Source organism: Oryctolagus cuniculus, chromosome 15 (genome assembly GCF_964237555.1).
Source record: "Oryctolagus cuniculus chromosome 15, mOryCun1.1, whole genome shotgun sequence".
NCBI classification, from domain to species: Eukaryota; Metazoa; Chordata; class Mammalia; order Lagomorpha; family Leporidae; genus Oryctolagus; species Oryctolagus cuniculus.
Window position 1 is genome coordinate 29,308,271 of NC_091446.1, and position 21,875 is coordinate 29,330,145.

A 21,875-nucleotide genomic window follows, 5' to 3' on the forward strand; every position below is an offset into this window, starting at 1 on the left:
GGAAGACCTGTAAAAAAATTAAAAAAAAAAAACAAAAACAAAAAACAGAGACCCTGCCCTAGTAAATTCATCTTTGGCCTGTCTTGGCCTTCCTGGAATTTTAATCCCTAGTACCTTTTCTTGTCCATTTTGCTTCTCCCACCCCAAGTCAGTTCTGTGACTCTACTCCAAGCATAGTTATCTTGAGTCATGGGCAAGATCAGAAAAGCCTTGCTAGGGCCAGTATTGTGGCTTAGTGGGCAAACTCACCAACTGTGACACTAGCAGCCCATATTTGGTGGGGGGAGGGTGAGGGAGAAGAACAGTTTGGGCTGTTTCCAGTTCAGGTTCCTGTTAATGGCCTGGGAAAGTAGTGGATGAAGACCCAAGTGCCTGGATCCCCGCCACACTGAGACACCCTAGAAGAAGCTCCTGGCTTTGGCCTGACCCAGCACTGGCTGTTGTGGTCTTCTGGGGAATGAACTAGCAGATGGACGATCTCTTGCTCTCTGTGTCTCCCTGTCACTCAGACTTTTAAAATAAAAAAGAAAGGCCCTGCTGCCAACAGTCTCTCTCCAAGTACTAAGGAAACTTAGTCTCCATAATAAAGCCCTTCCCTGAGCACCTACAGAGCTGGACGCTGGCACAGACCCATGCAGCAACGCTGCAAGCTAGATGTCATTTCCTACCACACAGGCATGGAGGCTGAGGCCTAGAAACAGCAACTTCCCCAAAGTTAGAGCTATGGGGACTCAAACCCAGGAGTCACCCCCATTCTTGTGTCACAGAAATTTTTTTTTTTTTTTCTGACAGGCAGAGTTAGACAGTGAGAGAGAGAGACAGAGAGAAAGGTCTTCCTTCCATTGGTTCACCCCCCAAATGGCCACTATGGCCGGCGCGCTGCGCTGATCCGAAGCCAGGAGCCAGGTGCTTCTCCTGGTCTCCCATGTGGGTGCAGGGCCCAAGCACTTGGGCCATCCTCCACTGTACTCCCGGGCCACCGCAGAGAGCTGGACTGGAAGAGCAACCGGGACAGAATGCGGCACCCCAACTGGGACTAGAACCCGGGGTGCCGGTGCCTCAGGCGGAGGATTAGCCAAGTGAGCCAAGGCGCTGGCCCCAGAAATTCTCTTAAAAATGATCACTGCACTGATTGTAAAGTGGGTTGAGTTTGGCTCAAATATGGTCCAAAGTGCACAAAACACTTGGGAAGTGACATTCTCAAGCCCATGGGCCTCCTCTAGACCAGCACAGCTGTCTTCATGCCACCTTGATTCCTGTGTCCTTAGCACCTCCTCCTTGCCTCCAGGTCACTGGCATACACAAACCTTCAGGGCCTCATTAGGGACCTAGCAGCATGCCTGCTCTCTTCTTTCATTGGGCGTTTCAGGCCTTTTAAATATAACAGAACAGAAATTTTGGAAGAGCATTCCCCAGTGAGGGCAGTGGTGACAGGGCCCTTGTGAGAGTTCAGAGGTCACTGAGAAGGGGTAGATTCTGGTAAACACGAGCCTGCACACTGCAGCGCACCTGTGCTATGCTCAGGAGCTGACAACTAGACATGCCCCGAGACTAGAAACAGGAACCGCAGTCAGAAAACTGGATGGATCCTTGGGCCCCTGCACCCATGTGGGAGACCCGGAAGAAGCTCCTAGCTTCTGATCAGATCAGCTCTGGCTGTTGCAGTCATTTGGGGAGTGAACCAGCAGATGGAAGCTCTCTCTGGCTCTTTCAAATAAATAAAATAATCTTCACCCCCCAAAAAAATAAAAAAAAGTAACCTGGACGGAGAAGACTTTGAAGGAGACACAGAAAGGCTAGGGGTCCTGAAGCTAACGCCTGAGCCATTGCTATGGACCAGGCCCGCTGCTAAGCTTTCCTTTATGCACCCTACTTCAAATGACCCTGACAACACGGCTAATGCTCTTCCCATCCATAGCTGCATAAACACGGTTTATCATTTACCCAAGGTCACACAGAATGGCAGATGCAGTACACAAAGCCTTCATTCTCGACCACTACACACTGCATGGTAGGCTGTATGTTTGAGAGGGAATAGAAAACCTGACCCAAATGTGGTTTACACCGTGGATGAAGGGGCAGAGCCTCCCTAAAACATGGGACTGACCTCAACAAATAAGGTTTTAAGCAAATGGAATAAAACAGCAAAATTGGCTAGGGCCAAAGAGAAGGCTTCCAAGGCCCAGAGCCAGAGGAAGAGGTGACTGCAAGGAGATTACAGAATGGCCTGCAGCCCAGAGCCTGGCTTGGCACAAGGTAAAGAGGTGGCTTCTTCACCCACAGGACTGGAGACCAAGGTATGAGGCAGAAGGACCAAGCGGCTACAGAAGGGAACTAGAGAGGATTGGCTTATGCTGCAGGGATGGCAGGGTAGGGGGCACCTAGGGGTGGGAGCAGAACCTAAGATCAACAGAATCGTCCTGTGGAAAGGGCTGAGAATTTGTCCGAACGTACCTCGGCCTGAAGCCTGAGCAGTCTGATTCTAGTATGTCTCCCAAGCAGGATCTGCTGGAATGCAGACGAGCACAGTGCAGGGCTACAAATGAGCAATTCTAATCTGTCTGTACCACAGGACAGATCTGGGCGAGCAGCCAAAATAATTTTCAAAGATTTCTGTGACTCATCAAAGAGTTTTCTTCTTTTTGAGATCTATCATCTGGTCTTTTCCTTGGCATTAACAATAAAATCCTTTAAACATAGAAGAGCAGAGTGTTTTTAGACTGGAAAAAAACATAAGCCATAGGAGAAATATATGCCTTCCACTTCTCTCCATTCTTGGCCAAGTACTCAGCTCCAGGTACCAGCTCGGATGACACTACTTCCTACAGGGTGCCCACCGTGGGCACGGGGCTTGGTCAGGCACTTTTCTTTCAGGCATCTCAGATTTTTCATGGTCTGCTGTCTCCTCCACTGAGCTGAGAGCATCATGAATAATGACTAACACAGTGCCTGGGACAGAAACACTCAACAAACGATCAATATTACACTCCTATTTTTCTGAATTCTCTTTTGAATGCTCTCTGCGTTCATAACAATCTCAACACTCGTGATTTAACCACATTGAAGAATTACAACTGAACGCAGGGGGCCTGATCTGCCATGGTGTCTCGAGGTGTGAGGCAGCCGCAGCTTCTCCAGGGTGGAGGTCAGACCTCAAAGTGCCTCGCCCAGGGGCCCCAGGCTCACGTGCACAGCAGGGACGTCTGGCTGACTGCACAGGAAGGGCAGCTGACTTGGCCCCTTCCCAGTGCTCCTCCTTCTAGGCTATGTTTAGGTAGCAAGACTTTCCTGCCTGCCCCTAACTCAGTTCAGGCTTTCTGCATGCTATTTCTCCTTGCTCTTCCTATGTTTTGTCCAAGAGGGAAGGAGTCACTGTACAGACAGCACTAAAGCCAAGTTTCTAAGACAGTCACATAATAAATGTAACTACCACCACCACAGCCATTTATTAAGTGCTTACCAAGCACTGTGCTAAAGCTTTACAAACATTGTTTCAGTTCACCCAACAACCCTGAGGTAGTTATTTTCAACACGCCCCCGCCCCCACCTCTGCCTATTACAGTTGAGGAAACTGAGGCTCAGAGAACTGAAGTCATCAACCAAGGGCAAACTGAGTTAGGAAGCAGCAAAGGTAGAAATCTGAATCAGATATAGGACCCCATGCCCAGGCTTTTAAACCCCAGGATAGACTGTCACCCACTCCAAAGTTAAAGGACACACGTTCCTTCCCAGATACTAGAGACCAGGCTTCAGTGGGGCCGGGAGCAGTTTTTAAGCCTCTGCATCCTCTCTCAGACTCAAACTCTTGGAGGAGTGTAAAGTCTGGGGATGAGCTGCCACAGGGGCCTTTTCTCTCCTCTAAGACCTCCCCTCCTGACAGCTGACTCCTCAATGTGTTGCTTCCCTTCCAGCAACCTCTACAATGCAGAGGTCAAACTTGAGGACAGTCAGATACCTGAAAAAAATGTCTCCTTACAAAACGCCCTTCATTGCTGAACTGCTGGACTCCAAGCTACACTCATGAACTCAGACACAAACTTCAGTTCTTCTGCTCTAGTTTACCAGACCTGGCACTATCCCCAAGGTCTCCTGATCAATGCCCAAGCCCACCCCCTACTATTCTCTACCATTCTCTAGGTCCCTCCCCTAACCCATCTCTGAAGGCCTCATTGACCATAGGCTCCTGGACCTCAAGGCTGCCCGTTAAGAGGCTTCACTCCCCAAAATGCACCAGAAGTGCTCAGCAGGGCTCCACTCAGGATCCTAAGACCTGTGAGGGTTCAACAGAGCTGGCTGAAGACAGGCAGAAAGGGCCACCGGAGGGAGGCTGTGCAGAACTGGCAAAGGAATGGCGAGGTTAGAGCAGACAAAGAACCAGACTAACCATGGGCAAGGAACCAGAGCTCTCAAAGGTTTCAAGAGGAGGATGGACCTAAGATGAACAGGGTGATCCCAGGCAGAAGGACCCTACAGTCCAGTCTATCCAAACACCTGCAACCATGGAGCTTGAGTGAAGGGCAACTGTTTAGGAAAAGTCTGTGGTAACGGGGTTACTCTTTGAGGAGGAATCAAGGGGTGCTCTGAGAAGGGAGGCTGGCAGGAAGCTTGAGAGGAAGTGGGCAAGGACTGGAGGACCAGCAGCTGGAAGCTGAGGACAAAAGGGAGTATAACAGGCTTCTGGAATGCCCTGAGCCACTTCCAGGCACACCCATCACCTATCCCATCTGGCTAAAACTGGTCACTGATGGTCATTTCCTGTCACCCTTGTGAGCATCTGGCTTTGAAGCATGGGAGATCCAGAGGTAGAGAACTTACTGAGACACATTGTTTTCCTTGGGAAAACAACCCAACAACTGTCCATCCCTCAATTCCTCAGGAGGCCTCCCACCACATACACACACATACAAGTACAAATCAATACTGCCCTTGAAGGCTGAACAAACAGAGGAGGGAGGAGAGGTAACTCAGACATGGGAAGATGCAAAGGCCTCAGTGCCCTCTACCAAGTCACAGCTGTACTGGTGCAGGGAGGAAAACTGATGCTGCAGGAAGCCTACAATGATGAGTTCTTCCCCAGGGGGCCCAGGGCTTGGGGGAGCCCAGGCGCACAGCATATATGGTGGCTTTGTAGCCCCTGGCTGTTTCGTGTGGCTTCCTCTTCAACTAAGCAGAAGCTTCTGAGGTTTGACAAAGTCAGGTTTTCTTCATGCTCAGCACACCTTGAGTCCAACAAATTCTCTTCACAAGTCAGGGCTTACGGGTGTTATGACAAAGCATTTCCACAAACTACAAACGCATGTCAACACTCTTCTATTATCCTCTGTCCTGTAGCTCCTATTTGACACCCACCTCTGTTCTGTTGACTCCTAATAGAAGATGTCTGTACCTGTATCCCTCTCAGGCCGGAGACTGCACCTCTAGTTTTCCTGAAGAAACACAAGCTCCACCCATCTGTAAGAACACTGAAAGGGTAGTGGCCCAGGAGTCTCCATGGGGCAGAGGAGGGAGTGTCTCTCCACACTGGGCTGGCCCACGAATAGGGAGCCTTCCCCTCTGTCTCCTAACAGATTCAGATTAATGATCGCTCATTCCTAATTGTCAAATTTCTTTTCCTTCATCCTGTGTCTAATCACCAGTGACAGAAACCATTACGCAAATGAGAGCAGACGACTTCCCCCAACTGTTCGCGTGGTAAAAACCTTGTAATTTAGAGCTCTGATTTGTAGGGGAAGCTGGTCTCCCCCAGGCATCCTGGGCATCTGCTCAACTGATGCCCAGAACAGCCCCTCCTCCATCCCTGGAACTCCAACCCCCCAACAAATATTTGACTTCACAATACAGTAGTTTTCTCTGTGGCTGCTAGTATGAACATGAGAGCTTACAACATGGCTGACCTCTACACTGGCCCAAATCGCCATCCTTCCTTGGTGTGTGCCAGCTAGGATGGGGTCTACAACTCTAGGAGCCACCCTCTCCTCTGCTGTGAGCACAATCTGAGCCTAAGTGCCCTAACCCAGTTAAGAGAAGGAGCCTCAGTCTCTTCACTCGCTGAGGGAAGCAATGCAGAACATGAATCAAGATTCTTCAGTGATCACCTACAACAAGTACTTCAGTTCTGTTGACACAGAAGCATGCTGGGAGGAGTTATGGGATCTATTCAAAGACACACAAGTTACTAATGGATCATTTTCCCATAGCTTCTTCTGACACTCTTAATTCATAATAACGCTTCCCAAGCAGTGTTCTCAAGATATCTTTAGCTGGGAGTCCAGAGTTTTCTCTCTGGTAGCTTCTACAGCCTCTCTGCTGAGCCTGCCTTTCAGGGCCCGGGATACATGTGAGAGAGGTAAGGAAGGACAATCAACATAGTCTGCTGGGAAGGAGCCAGCAGGGGGGTTGTAGCCAAGTAGTCTTGGGCTTGAATCCTGATGGCTACTACTCAATCTCTCTGAGCCCACCTCTTTATTTGTGAAGTCAGAATGCCCACCCTGCAGGATATATTGAGGAACAAAGATAAAAGCACCAGGCACACATTACACATCTAAAACCCAGGGGTCACTATTATATTATTCAAGGATCAGGGCCAATCCTGTGAAGGCTCCAAAATCAGCCTTCCCCCACCTTCTGCCTTGGCCACCTTCAGTCAGAGCTGTGTCAGCACAGCATCCAGCAAGGACCAGATGAGTGGCACACGCCTGCCTGCTGCGCATCACCCACTTCTTTGAGGGGCTGAGCCAGGAACGTGGCAACCTGCTGAGAAGAGTAACAATCTGCTCTTGTTCCAAGTATGGATGTGGGCACGTTTTTCCTCCATCTGCCTTTTTCTCTTTGATGCACTCCTCTTCCCCCTAAGAGATGGAGATCACTGCAATCCTGTTTCCCAACACTAGCTATATTTGAAAGAGCTACATTTGGTACCTACCAAGTCTACACACCCACACTGCATCAGAGAACCCTAGAATGGGGCACTCAAAATAAACAGCCTTCCCCATGATATAAACACAAGCACACGCATGCATACACACATCTGCTCAGTCCAACAGGGCACTGTAAACTGAGCATTAGGGGTGACAGCCATAGTTCATAGACTGGAAGTAAACCTTTGGCAAAAAAAAGAAACAAAATAAAACCAGAGGCTTCCCATTTCCTCTTCCCTTCCAGAGACAAGGGGATGATGGAGATGGGAGTGGAAGTAGACACAGGGCTACCACACTGCCCAGTTCCAGGGGCCCCGGCCCCACTGAAGAGCTGTGAACGACAGCCCTTCGAGTTGTGCAATAGACGCTGCCCAGCTGTACGCTGCAGCCCTGAGAGGGTGCCCGTGAGTAGCTACCAACAGAAAAGGAAATTTTCTTCCCATGCTCTACCAGTGGCCCTGACTAATGAGGGTGCTGTGGAACACGACAATGGGGTCTGGCAGAGGCGCTGGCTTTAAGAGGCAAGGCTACATTTCTGCCCTTGCCCTGAGGTGGATGAAAGGTAGTGAGTTAGCTGCCTAAGCTTGACCCCGTTTCGTCTACTCAGCCAGGAACTCAGCAGGAGTAGAGGATGTGATCTGGGCAGGAAGGGTCATGTGCCTGGAGGTTCTAGCCAGCAAGCCTCAGGCAGGCTGCAGTGAGACCTGACCAATACATGATGGCTAAAATCCTAGTTAAAAAGCTTTACGCTAAGTCAGGTGGTACTTCTGGGAATCACAATGCACTGTCCCACTGGGCAGGGTGAGCGACAGAGAACCTTGGTAAGCAGGGAGACTAGCCAGTGCAGACACATATGCATATGAATAAATGTGCATGTGGGTGCATGTGCACATGTACACACACACACACACACACACACAGATACACAGAGACTTGCACCCCTAGAACCTAGAGGAACCACAGCTATAACTCCTATAACTCCCTGGATACCTAGCACAGGGGTAAGAGCTGGTGCTGAAAGAGAAAAGCTATGTGTGTCTGTAATTTGGAATTTCTGCACAATCCTTGGTTCTTGTGTTCCAAGGTTTCTTCTTGTGTATGGCTTGAGCTTGTAGGTCCCAACTGGAACCCTGGCTAATCCTCGCTCAGTGGAAGGCTATCTAGGCTCTCAAAGACAAGCCGCTCTCCTCATTAGAGTCCCAGTAGCCATTCCCACCTGACAATGCAAAACTTCACAGGAGGCAGACTGATTCAATGGTCAGATCTGCTACCTCTGGCCTTGTGGCCCAGATGCAGTGAGGGGTCCATGAGCATCTCCTCTCTCTCTCAGGCTCAGGCACTGAGGTTGTAGGAGATAGGGCTGAGAGCCAGAAGTGACATCCTGACCCAGAGGGAGGGAACAGATACAAACACGTGTGTGCATGGACACACACAATTCCCGAGGCTGACAGACTGACACACAGACATGATGACAACCAGAAGCTGGGACTCCACACACTGAATGCAGGACTTCAGGGGGCAGAGAGGAAAAGTGTTGGGGCATGAGAGGCGAGGGTAAGAAGTCCCTCCAGATGGCAGTGGAGTGCCAACCACCCTGCCTCGCCCCATACACCTTCCTCCAGGGCCATGGCAAGAGTCCAGTCCATTAAGTGCAGCGTGCAATACTAGTGCTTGGAGTCTCCTGTCCTCCTCAATGAAGCGGTGTGGACGGGATAGCAGTCACCTGGCAGGAGGCCTGAACCTGGCAGGCTAGTTGTATCGGCCCTTGATCATTGTGTTCAACAAGGGCCCCACCTGTAAAGAGACATGAGGAGCCAGTCAGAACTGCCTGTTCCCTGGCCCTGGAGTCGCACTGAGTATGTCCACAGGCATTTAATGACCAGCCAAAGAAGGGGACAGACTTTTACATAATCTTGTGAACTTCCTGTGAAGGTCAAAACAGTATTCTGGGGCATGGCCCTCTCCTCAGGGTCCATCTTCTAAGACCTTCTCTTTCACAATACACTGTCTGGAAGCAACACCAAACTGATAAAAGACCAGAAGAGCTACTGGTCCCCAAGCACCCGAGAGTGTGTCTGTCTCCTCAGCGTGCCCTGAACATGTTAAACACCTCTACACCCTCAGCAAAGGGCACCTGCACCCGGAGCAACGGTCATCCCCTCAGCCCACAGGCAGTGGAGGCTGAGGCTACCCACAGGGAAGAGGCAAGAACGGTACAAACGCAGACCTCTTCCACTTACACGGAAGGCCAGTGGCACACCTGTGTGGGAAGCCGACCTCAACACTGACTGGAGCAGCCTTGGCAGAGCTGGGAGAGTGTGGGGAGACGCTTTACTGCTCACTTCCCGTTCCAGAGGAATCTCCTCAGGGCCCCAGCTGGCACGTAAGCCTCATGGGGAACAGCACTACGAGCATGGGACAGGTGACAGCTGATCCGCCAGCCAAGCCCGGCTCTCACCAGAAAACAAAGGTGTTCTGAACTGGCCCATAACCCCTGTGGAGAGAAAGGACAGCAGACATGGAGACAGAAGAACTATGGAGAGTCTCACACCAACCCTGACTTACCTCTTGTGGGTTCCCCAAGGCCTCTCCAAGCATCTTCTCAATGTTTCTCATTATGGCCACTTTCTGATGCGCTTTGAGAGGATATTCAATTCTCTTAGGGGTGGGTGCGCCCTACAAAGGAAGCAGCAGCTCAAGAAAAGTGTTTAGCAGCAGACCTCAGTGTAGTCCATCGTTCCTGGAAACAAGCTCCCTTCTGAGAACCCAACTTAACCCTATCCCTCTTCATCTCCCCAAACACCTCAGAATCACTTCCAGGGACAGCCAACCACCCCACCCAAGCCAAGGCCATTTATTATACCTACCTCACCCCAGCCCCAGTTCAATCTGGAAGAAAAAAAAATCAACTATATTCACCTTATACCAGAAGTTCACAGTGATGGTAATCCCCCCATTTAGTAATGACTCTATGTGATGCCACCTGCAAGAAACAAACAGGCTCCTGTTTACCAATAGTTTTCAGGAGAGGGATGGAAAGCTAGGCAGTACCCAGTTAAAGAAAACCCTGAAGTCAGTATCTTTATGATCATTTCTGTAAAACACACACTGGGCTACAGGCAGTGGCAGTCAGTCTCCATATACCCAAGAGCCAAGGACAGTTTCTCCAGCTGCAAGCCTCTGGGACAGAGGTGGACTTGAGGAATTATCTTCCTTTCTTAGGACAGGGTTGTCCCTTCCCCCACATTCAGTATACTGTGCGCCAACCTTCCTGTAGACCACACAAAACCCATCTTGCCACTACTCAGAAAGCTCACTGATAAGGCCCCCCAGGGAATGGGGAAGAAAGCTCCCAAGAAGCCCCCATCCCTAGCCCCCTCCTCACCAGTACATTGGGATGTAAAGAACATCACCAGGGCCAACCACTGTTTCATAACCAACCACGTTTTGAAAATTGGGGAACCTTTCGTAGTCAGGATTGTCAAAGTCCACCTAAGAGGTTCAAGAAAAAGAAAAAAAAAATCAGTCAATTACCAAATCTCTACCAGTAACTACAATTTGCTACTTTGGTATTAAAAAACAAAGTCTTTAAAATTCTCTCCCACAGAATGATGCATGGCAGCCCATGCTTTAACGCCCAATGATTAAGAATCCTAGGCTTCAGGTCTTTATGTTAAGAGAAACTGGGCAGACACAGATAGGCAGACACCTGCATATTCTCTCTCATGTGTGGAAGGTTAGAAACATGATCCGAAAGCATGAGGCTGAGGAAGAGGGGAGAAAACAGTTAAGAGTAGGTGCCTTGAAGAAGAGTTACTATTTCTCTTTTTAGTATTTCCTTTTACTACTTAATACCATTGGTTGAACTCTTAACACAGAATTATTCTTATGTATTTAAATCCAATTGAAAATTGATCCCTGTTAAAAATAAGAGTGGGAATAAGAGAGGGAGATGTACAGTTTGGCACACATTCCCTCAGACTTACCCCTAAAGGTAAAGTTAAAAATTTGCCATGGGACTCCAAATCCCATTAAGTTAGCAGGTACCAATGTCATCTTACTAGTTAAAGTGATCAATTTAAGTTCATAACTGATCATAAAGATAGGAATAAGTGTCAAAGGGATCACATAAATAAGACCAAGTGTCTGCTAATGATGATAAATAGAATTAAAAAGGAGAGAACGATCCAACATGGGAAGCAGGCCACACAGCAGACTCACAAAATGACAAAAGCCCTAAACAGTACTCTGGCCTCAGAATCAGCCCTTAAGACATTCAGATCTGGCTAAAAAGCCCATGAGAGCATTCCAGGCATGGAAAGCCAAGACACTGTGTCAAAAATTGACCTACATGAACGATCTCTGAGTGAGATCCCGGTGGAAGGAAGGGGGCCATCAAAGAAGGAGTACCTTTCTCTAAAAGGAGGAGAGAACTTCTACTTGGATTATGGCTCTTTCTAAATAATGAGAGTTTGTGGACTCAAGAGGCTTCCATAGCCTTGGCAGCTCATGACAAGAGCCTTGGGTGATCACTGACATCATAAATAAGAGTGTCAATTGTTAAATCAACAACAGGAGTCACTGTGCACTTGCTCCCCATGTGGGACCTCTGTCCTTAATGAGTTGTACTATGAGAACTAACAGTAAAACTAGTCTCTAAACAGTACTTTATACTTTGTGCATCTGTGTGGGTGCAAACTGTTGAAATCTTTACTTAGTACAGAGTTCATCTTCTGTATATAAAGATTAATTAAAAAGCTATCTTAATGAAGAAAGGAATGGGAGAGGGAGTAGGAGGTGGGACGGTTTGGGGGTGGGAGGGTAGGTATGGGGGGGAAGAATTGCTATAATCCAAATGTTGTACTTTCAAAATTTATATTTATTAAACAAAAGCTTTCTATTAAAAAAAAAAAAAAGAGTAGGTGCCAGCATCCACAGCGCAGAGGGTAACTGTAGTTTGTTATATTGCATCATGTACTGTATGAAGAACTGGAAGAGAGAAGCTCGGAGGTTCTAACCATAAAGAAAAGACAAGGAGATGGGGGTTTTAATTGCCTGATTTGACCAATTTACACAGTATCCATGTGCTGAAATATTGTACTGTAGCAAATAAAAATGTACATATATTGCATCTTCATAAAACAAAAACAAAATGAATCCTAGGATTCAGTATTCCTGAGGTCAGAAGACCTATTCCATGACCTGAGGATAAAAGGAAGTAACACTGGTTTTTCACCCAAACCTTCACAGCCCTTCTCCCCAAAACAAATTCTAAGTAGTTAAAAAAAAAACAGAAAAAAAAAAAAAAAAGAAAGAAAAAAGAAAACACTCTACGTGAAGCAGCTAGGCAGGTTTCTCCTTAAGAAAGGAGAAGATGCATCTGGTCACAGAGCCGATCATATAACTCACTTAGATCCAGAAAAATATTAAGTGATATATCTCGATTTTATTTGCTTCTTGCATATAAAGAACAAATAGCATACATGATAAAAGAACCCCATGATTAAATCCAAAGGATACAAACATGCTTTGTTCCACAAACTTGTAAGCCAAACAGAGTAACCCACAGTCCACCAGCATCAATGATGGGGGTTGCTCCTGAAAATTGTATCTGTGGGGCTGTTTATATTTATAAACACAGGGGAACTTGGACGAACCATAGGAACTTGGACTACGTGAACTACATTTTGAAATTATCCTTGGATTTGTCTGTAGGACACGACCAACCTGTAATCTAAACCTGGCACACCACCACAGGCGAGGGGAAAGACATCCTGGGCTTTGTGCCCAAAGGCACTTCGAGAATCTAGAGTTCCATGCCCTGCTCAGACCAGACAATCTCACCTGGCTCTGTCTGTCACACGGGTGATGGACAGGGTATGGGTAGAGGCACTCAAACTGATCCGGAGGAAATAAGATACATCGCTTGTAGCCTTTAATCTGAGCAAAAAAGTTCTGCTGCTCATCATAGTGAGCAGGCGTCACATTTCCTGTAGGGAGAAAGACAGTTTCTTACTCGGAGCAGGGGCACTGCTGCACAAGCCGAATACAGAGCCCAGTGCCGGAGGGAAACCCAGTCCACCCTCCTAATCAAATTTCAGGCAGAATCAGGTAACTACACCTTTCAACAAATTACATGTTAAACTCTCAAGGGTCATAAGTCTAGTCTGGGTAAGCGTCTATCACCAACTAGCAAAGGAGACTTTCCCAAATGCTGACCGCTGCCCTTATAGGAAGAGCAAAACAAGATGATTGTGTATTTGTGTACTCTCTTGATCATGCCAAGAATTCAAAGGAAGTAAGAGTTAGAAATGACTGGTATCGGGGCCAGTGCTGTGGCACAGCGGGCAAAGCTGCCACCTGCAGTGCCAGCATCCCATATGGGTGCCAGTTTGAGTCCCGGCTGCTCCACTTCCGATCTGGCTCTCTGCTGTGGCCTGGGAAAGCAGTGGAGGAGGGCCAAGTCCTTGGGCCACTGCACAAGTGTGGGAGACCCAGAAGAAGCTCCTGGCTTTGGATCGACACAGCTCCAGCTGTTGCGGCCAATTGGGGAGTGAACCAGCGGATGAAAGACTTTCTGCCTCTTTCTCTGTGTAACTCTTTCAAATAAATAAATAAATCTTAAAAAAAAAAAAAAATGAAATGACTGGGATCAGCAATCTACTCTGAGGTGTTAGCCTGTCATTTAGGTTGCATGAGTATGTACCTGCTCTACCGTTCTCCAGGAGCCTTAAGATTCTCTTTGCTCCTCCTTCAATGCACCTGTGAGATGCAGCGCTTCTTACAGCAACACTAGGGCTCACTGAGGGGAAACTTACCAGATTACAGAAGAGTGTTATATAATTTAAATAAGCCATGTGGGGCAAATATTTACTCTAGGGATTAAGATCCCCACATTCAACATCAAGAGTCCCTAGGTTCAATTTCCAACTCTGCTCCTGACTCTACCTTCTGGCTAATACAGACCTTGGGAGGAAGTGGTGATGGCTTAAGTGAATGAGTTCCTGCCACCCATGTTATGTTGGAGACCTGGATTGAGTTCCTAGCTCCTGGCCTCATGCCAGTTGGGGGTTGTTTCGGGTATTCAGAGAGTTAACCAGCAGATGGGAGCTGTCTCTCAAATAAAAATAAATTCACACGTAAGTGTACATTATTTAAGATGTCACCTTGAATTAGTTCTGCACTGGTGTGTGTATGCTCCATTTTCTCCTTTATAACTGGGACTATGTCTAGTCTCCTTTGCACAATCTCTAATTCGAACACGCATCTCCACAGAGCATGTCTCTCAGGAAACACACTGCAGCTCTGCCCAAGTATTCCAAGACAGCAGCCGTCTTAGTGCTCAGAATCCACAGACATCCTCAAAGGAGAGCTGCTCCCTCATCTCTACCTGAGGGATTCACCTCCATGTGCCCTGCCACAGGAAAGGAAAGCAACAGAAAAACTCAAATAAACCAGAACTGGCTCCTTCCTGGCAGGTCAACCAAGAGCTGGTTTCAACAGGGCAAGTATCAATTCATAAACTCAACTGCTGGAAACCTATATCAGGGAAGAATCTAAATCTGAAGAAAGGACAGTCAAAGAAAAAGAGACTTCAGAGCCCAGTGGTAAACAGCAATGAGTAATTACTCTGCTTCCTTGTTCAACTCAGTTTATTTACCATTTACTAAGTACCTACTATGGCTGGCACTAACCCAGTTCCAGAAACAAAAACAAGACAAGGATCTTCCCTCTCCTAACTGGAGTTTAAGACTTCTCCTTTTCGCTCAAAAGACAAATAAATACAAGAATACAGTCACACACTTACTTATGTATGCACAGAATCACCTAGTAGGAAACACAAGCATGTTCCCAGAAAGGGAAAGTGGTAGATAGGGGTGAAAGACACTTATCACTGCATACCTCTTTAAACTGTTAGATTTTGGTAGCCATGAATTATTCTTTATTTAAAAGATGGGATTTATTCTGGAAAAAAAAAGTTTTCCCTTTTTTACCAGGAGAAAAATCTGATTGATCCAACAGAGAGTGAGAGTGTTTCAGAAAGGTCCCCAGTACCCCAATATATGCATTGACAGGGCAGCTGAAAAAGAGAAATGGAACTTTCTTGAGTGCGTAAAACCAGCTTCTTCAAGACTTAACATATACTATCTCATGTAATGTTCACAGCCATGAATGTACTTCAAAAAGTCCACGGAAAATAGAATGAAGTTTATTTTGTGTAAAAAGAAAAAAAATCTTGAAATCCTTGCATAGAGGGATCTTCAAAAAGTTCACAAAAAATGTGTATGGATTTCAAAATTCTTTCACATCAAAATAAACTTACCTTTCAATTCCATTTTTCCATGAACTTTCAGAAATATCCTCATGTTTATAAGGTGTTTATATCATGTTTCTTCTACAGATGAGAAGGTTGAGTCACGGAGTTAATCAGGGGTAGAGGATTAAAAATCGGGTTTGTGCAACTCCAAGTTGTGCTGCTCGTCTAAACATTTCTTACCTTCCATGCCAATGAGCAGCAGGTTAGAAGTCAGCTGCCCCCAGCCACGCTTTCCCTGTTGCTTATTAATCCAGTTCCAGTTAAAACCCAAGAAGTCCATGACAATCTTTCTGCCCACGGTGTCATTGAGCGTTTGCTGCAGATACAACCTACATTCCCCAAGAAGAAAACTCCATTAGTGCAAGCACTCACAGTCCCTGGCATGGCCTTCGTGAGTCTGGAAACACACCCCCAGACACACACCAGCACCTCCCACAGATAACAGCTATAGTCGCGCAGGTTCCCATAAAAATACACACAAAGAACTTCCATACAGTTGTACAGATTCCTAGAAGCCTATACAGACCCTAGAATGATGAAATCAGCCTTGTTTCAGAGACATCTGCTTTGGTCTTTGAGAGCCACTGTGGTGAACTGTATTACTGTTCAGCAAGAGCTGGTTCCTCCCTGTGAGAGGTATTCTGTACTGCCTTGAAGCCAGGCTTCCTAACTGAACTGGCACTGGTCAATGGAATGTCCGTGCTGCTTCAACTGTGGTATTTAATGGACTGTCCACACTACCACAGCAACTACCAAGTTCCAGATAAGAGCTTCTGGAGCAATTTGGGTTCCAGAGTAGACAAGACAATAGAAGAACAAGATGATGAGACACATGATGAACATGTAGTACTAGTGAGAAACAAAACTGTTTCTGTGTCATGTTACTAAGCTCTGGCCTAAATCCCAGTTTATTTCAACTAATTCAGCCAGCTAGTTATGCCCAGCAGCTTTCTTCAGCTAAAGAAAGGAAGATGCCACATCAGGTGTAGGACCCAGGTGCTCTAACTATACTCGAGGTAAGTCAGTAGTTACTCAAGGGACGTGAAAATCAAGACACATTTAATAAGGGAGCAAACCTGAAGAGGAGCCAGAAGCAGCCTGTTCTGGTCCTAAGAGCATTACTTCAAAAGGCTCAAAGGTACCTCACTGCCCAGAATCATGATGCTTAGGGAGACAATATTTAGAAACCTTGACAGGGCTGACATGCAACAGCAGGTTAAGCGACTGTTTGAGTTCAGGACCTGGCTGCTCTGCTTCTGATCCAGCTCCTTGCTAATGTGCCTGGGAAAGCAGCAGATGATGGCCCAAGCGCTTGGGTCCCTGCCACCTATGTGACAGACTGGATAAAATTCCTGGCTCCTGGTTTCAGCCTGGCTTAGCTCTGGCTATTGCAACTATAATGGGGAGTCAACAGGTGATTGAAAGATATTCTCTCTCTGTCATCTTTGGAGTCAATGAGCAAGTGGAAGATCTCTCTCTCCTCCCCACCATATAAATCATTTTGTAAAAAGTCTATGGAAGGAGTGGGCGCTGTGGCGTAGCAGGTAAAGCCACTGCCTGCAGTCAACACTGCATCCCACATGGATGTCAGTTCAAGTCCCAGCTGCTCCACTTCCGATCCAGCTCTCTGCTATGGTGTGGGAGAGCAGCAGAAAATGGCCCAAGTCCTTGGGTCCCTGCACCTGCGTGGGAGACCAGAGGAAGCTCCTGGATCCTGGCTTTGGATTGACACAGTTCCAACTGTTGCAGCCAGTTGGGGAGTGAACCAGTGTATGGAAGACCTCTCTGTGTAACTCTTTCAGATAAATAAATAAATATTTAAAAAAAAAAAAAAAAAAGCCTGTGGAAAAATGGAATTAAGTTTCTTAAAAAAAAAAAAAAAAAGGAGCTCTTGCTAAGGTGGAAACACTAGTTACCTTTTCTGAGGGCATGGAACCCTCAAGACTTGAATACAACCTCTGGACTCTTCCCCAGAAATTATGATATACACATTCACACAAGTCTGCAAGTAACTCTGAAAGAGTCAGGGCTAGCTCCTAAACATGAATCTAAACAACATTCCTATTTATACCTGAACAATGCCTAAAACTGCTAAGGAGGATCCCAGTATCTTTTATTCCATAATCAACAACCTGCGTAATTTAATTATACAGTGAAATTGGCTGGTGCCAAACTGAGTTGGTAAGGGAAAACTTGGGGCCACAGCCTCCAGTGCCAGCATCCCACATGAGCACCAGTTCAAGTCCCAGCTGCTCCACTTTCAATCCAGCTCTCTGCTATGGCCTGGGAAAGCAGTAGAAGATGGCCCAAGTCCTTGGGCCCCTGCACCCTCGTGGGAGACCCAGAAGAAGCTCCTGGCTCCTGGCTTCAGATCGGCACAGCTCCGGCCATTGCAGCCATTTGGGAAGTGAACCAGTGAGTGGAAGACCTCTCTCTCTCTGCTTCTCCTCTGTCTCTGCGTAACTCTTTCAAATAAATAAATCTTGAAAAAAAAAATTGCTCATGGTAAAAAATTTTCCCTGCAAACCCCTTAATCACCCATAAACAGACTACACTAACAGGTCATAACTAGGGGGACAAAATGCTCTCATCAGGAGATGCAAGAAGCTTCAAATGACTGAGAAACCAGATGATTTGTGCGTCTTATCGTACGCTCATTCTCGGGCACATGTTCATTCCATGGAATCGCACACTCCACGGCTCTCAGTGTCTGGGATACGCATAAGCACAGTGTGCTCGAACCGAGGAATTCATGTGTGAGATAACTCAACTGAACCTGTCTTGAGAAGACATAAAGGACAGAAAAATTAACAGCTCAGATCTTAGAAATTCTTTTGGTCAAAGTTTCATCATTATGACAAGTGCCAAGTGTCAGGAAGAAGAGAAAAGATGTTTCAAAGCTGTTCACTGACCCATGTACTGCTGACAAGGACTGGGCAGACAGCTGAGGCAGGAGACTAGAGAAGCCGGGGTGGGCACCAAACGTCAATGACCAATCAGTCTTAGAGAAGTACGCAGGGAAAGCAACTCCCCAGAGGCAAGGTCACAGTGCGGGACTGAATACTGCCTGGGCCTCACACAGGGAGCTGTCCTCCACAGTGACAGAAGCAGGGAGGAACAATTACTCTCCCATGGGTGTCTTGTGATCACGGTCAGCAACATGGAGCATCAACACTCCCCCCACCTTTTACTCCAATCTTCCCGAAACGGGAGGAGCCTGATATCCTTTGTCAATGGAAACCAACCACACAACTTTCCAGCCTGAACTGTTCCCGGCCAGCACCACGCTTCAGAAGACTGCAAACTGGCACTCTCGGGGATAAATCCAATGACAGAAATTTTTGTTTGGCCCCTGAAGTCTTTTTTAAACTTTTGAATTAGATGCCCACATTTAAAAGTCAGAAACTTTTAAACAAAAGTCTTGATTCTCAGCTTGCCTTGGGCCTCACTGCCAAATGGAAACCAGCGGAGTGGAGTGATGATGTCTCCCTCTGCCCAGGGTAAATGCCTTCAGCTCATCAGCTTCCGCCCAACTTCACTCATATCACTCCCCCGACTGACCCTTCTGAGCAACTGCGAGTCTCGCTGCACGTCAGAAAGCCTGCAGAGCCACAACTCAAATCCTATCATTTCCTTATCCCTGAAGCTAGCGAACCGCCGCGCTGGAACCACTAACTCGCACCCCTGAGCTCGCAGGCTGGAAGCGCGAATGTCGCGCAGCAGGAACCCGGCCATCAGAGATGCCAGTCTATTCAGTCTAACAAGTCGAGAGGCATCCAGCGGGAAACCCTGGCCTGGGAACTCACCGGTCTTCCCCGCCGCGCTGCTGTATACCCTGCAGTTTCTCCACGAACTCATGAAACTTCATCTCCTCCCTGTTGGACCTTGGCTTAAAGTTCTGGAAGTTCGCCATCTTCTTCTCGTCGTAGTACAGGAACTTGTGGGTGCTCGCGCTGTACACGGAGAAGTCTCCGTTGCCGATATTCTCTTGCAGGTAATCGAGGTCCCACTTCAGGGCAGGATACACAAGGTTTGTGTCCGTCAGCACCACAGGCTCCTACGGGAAAACATCGGATGAAAAGAAAAACAAAACAAAACAAAACAAATGCAGCGCTGGTAAGGAGCTGGTGGGTCCCTGTCCCGCGATTTCAACCGCTTCCCAATGTCAAAATACTCTCCCCGCCCCAAGGCACCACGAACCCCTGCAACTCGCGTCTCTCCTCGCCTTCCTCCCATCTTCCCAGCGCCCGCTCCGCAGCCCCGCCAGCCCCCTCCTTTCAGTCGTTCGCCCTCCCCTCCCAACTGGGTGCCTGCCTCCTCCCCCTCTGGGCGCGGCCCCGCCCCCCACCTCGTTCTCTATGAGCTCCTCCGCCCGGGGGTCGCTCTGACTCAGACGCGGGATGGGCCGGGTCGGGAAGCTGTAACTGCGCAGCTGGGATTCATCCCAGGCGGGGCTTGGGGCTTCGGCCTCTTCCCGGGGTTCTCCAGAGCCAGAGGCCGCGGCCTCCGCCGCTGTCGCCGCCATCTCCGCCGCTGAGGACGGCCCCCGCCGGAAGCGGAAGCTCCGCCTATTCCGGACGAAACCACAACGGAAACCATAGAGATGAGCCGCGCGAGGGCGCGCTCGAGATAGCGAGAACGCGGAGCCGAGACCTGGGGACGCGCCTCCTAGTGGTGACTGGCAGTTCTACACCCCAGGCTCGGCTCTTGAACTGGGGCTGGACCTGGGTCCCCCTGAGTAAGGGTGACCACCTGGTAAACCAATGCACGAACGATTGCTGCCTCAGTGTGCCCACACCTACAAAAGAGGCACACGAGGCAAGTTTACTTAGGCACTGACCTTTACACTCATAGATGTGGAGAGAAGCAAACTCTTTACGCACCTAAAGAAGTCGGAGGGAAAAGCACTGGAGGCAGCAGGAGATGGCGCAAGTAATTGAGCCCTGCCACCTACAAGGGAGACCCAGATTGGGTTCCTGGCTCCCAGCTTCAGTCTAACCTAGCTTAAGCTGTTTTGGGCATTTGGGGAGTGAATCAGCAGATGGAAGATCTGTCTCTCCCTCTCTGTAACTCTGACTTTCAAATAAATAAATCTTTAATTTTTTTTTAAGGAGCAACCCCTATCATTTATTTATTTGAAAGTCACAGTGAGAGAGAGAGAGAGAGAGAGCGCTTCCATCCACTGGCCCACTCCCCAAATGGCCGCAACAGCTGGGGCTGGGCCAGGCCGAAGCCGGAACCCAGGGCCCTCTTCTAGGTCCCCCATGTGGGTAGCAGGGGCCCAGGAATTTGGGCCATCCTCTGCTGCCTTCCTAGGCACACTAGCAGAGAGCTGGATTGGAAATGGAGCAGCCAGTACTGAACTTGCACCCACATGGGATGCCAGCGCTGCAGAAGGCAGTTTAACCGGCTGTGCCACAGCACTGGCCCTAATAAATCTTAAAAAGAAAAAAGAAACAAAATGGCCGGCACCACGGCTCACTAGGCTAATCCTCCACCTGCGGCACCGGCACACTGGGTTCTAGTCCCGGTTGGGGTGCCGCATTCTGTCCCGGTTGCTCCTCTTCCAGTCCAGCTCTCTGCTGTGGCACAGGAAGGCAACGGAGGATGGCCCAAATGCTTGGGCCCCTGCACCCACATGGGAGACCAGGAGGAAGCACCTGGCTCCTGACTTTGGATCGGTGCGGCGTGCCAGCCGTAGCGGCCACTTGGGGGGTGAACCAATGGAAAAAGGAAAACCTTTCTCTCTGTCCCTCTCTCACTGTTTGACTCTGCGTGTCAAAAATAAAAATAAAAAAAATAAAAAAGAAACAATCATAATTAATAGATTTTGGTCAAAGGCTACTTTAAAGGCCTGAGCAAAAGTGATAATGGCAAGTTGAATTTTTTTTAAGATTTATTTATTTGAAAGGCAAAGTTACAGAGAATCAGAGGCAGAAAAAGATGGAGAGGTCTTCCATCTGCTGGTTCACTCCCCAGGTGGTTACAATAGCCGGAACTGCGCTGATCCAAAGCCAGAAGCCAGGAGCTTCTTCTGGGTCTCCCATGGGGATACAGGGGCCCAAGGACTTAGGCCATTTTCTGCTTTCCCAGGCCATAGCAGAGAGCTGAATAGGAAGTGCAGCAGCCAGGACTTGAACCAGGCCCATATAGGATGCCAGCACTGTAGGTGACAGCGTTACTAGCTATGCCACAGTGCCAGCCCCTAAGTTGAATTCTTTTAAATCAAGGGCTAATTTCTTTCTTTTTAAAAGATTTATGTATTTGTTTGAAAGGCAGTTACAAAGAGAGAGAAGGAGAGAGACAGATCCTCCATCCACTGATTGACTCCCCAAATGGCCACAATGACTGGGTCTGGGCCAGGCTGAAGCCAGGAGACAAGAGCTTCCTCCGGGCCTCCCACATGGGTGCAGGGGCCCAAGAACTTGGGCTGTCCTCTGCTGCTTTCCCAGGCACATTAGCAGGGAGCTGGATTGGATGTGGAGCAGCCGAGACTCCAACTGGCACCCATGTGTGATACTAAAACTAAGGGTCCTTGGCTTAACCCACTGCGCCATAGTGTCAGCCCCAAGGGCTAATTTCCTTAAACATATTCCATTTTTCTGCCTATACCACCCTCTCTCCTACTTGAAGAGATTCTC

General features: G+C 48.1%; 1 protein-coding gene across 1 annotated transcript; it reads right to left on the reverse strand.

The window, feature by feature from the left end:
* Window positions 1-3,427: 3,427 nt before the first annotated feature.
* On the reverse strand, window positions 3,428-19,805 carry HIF1AN (hypoxia inducible factor 1 subunit alpha inhibitor). The gene is made up of 8 exons (XM_002718653.5): window positions 19,583-19,805; window positions 19,041-19,291; window positions 15,415-15,563; window positions 12,762-12,907; window positions 10,303-10,409; window positions 9,837-9,900; window positions 9,483-9,593; window positions 3,428-8,711 (listed from the first exon to the last, which is right to left on the reverse strand). Exons 1-8 carry the CDS (start codon window positions 19,757-19,759, stop codon window positions 8,667-8,669), a joined length of 1,050 nt encoding a protein of 349 aa, XP_002718699.1. The 5' UTR covers window positions 19,760-19,805; the 3' UTR covers window positions 3,428-8,666.
* Between the last annotated feature and the right edge of the window lie 2,070 nt (window positions 19,806-21,875).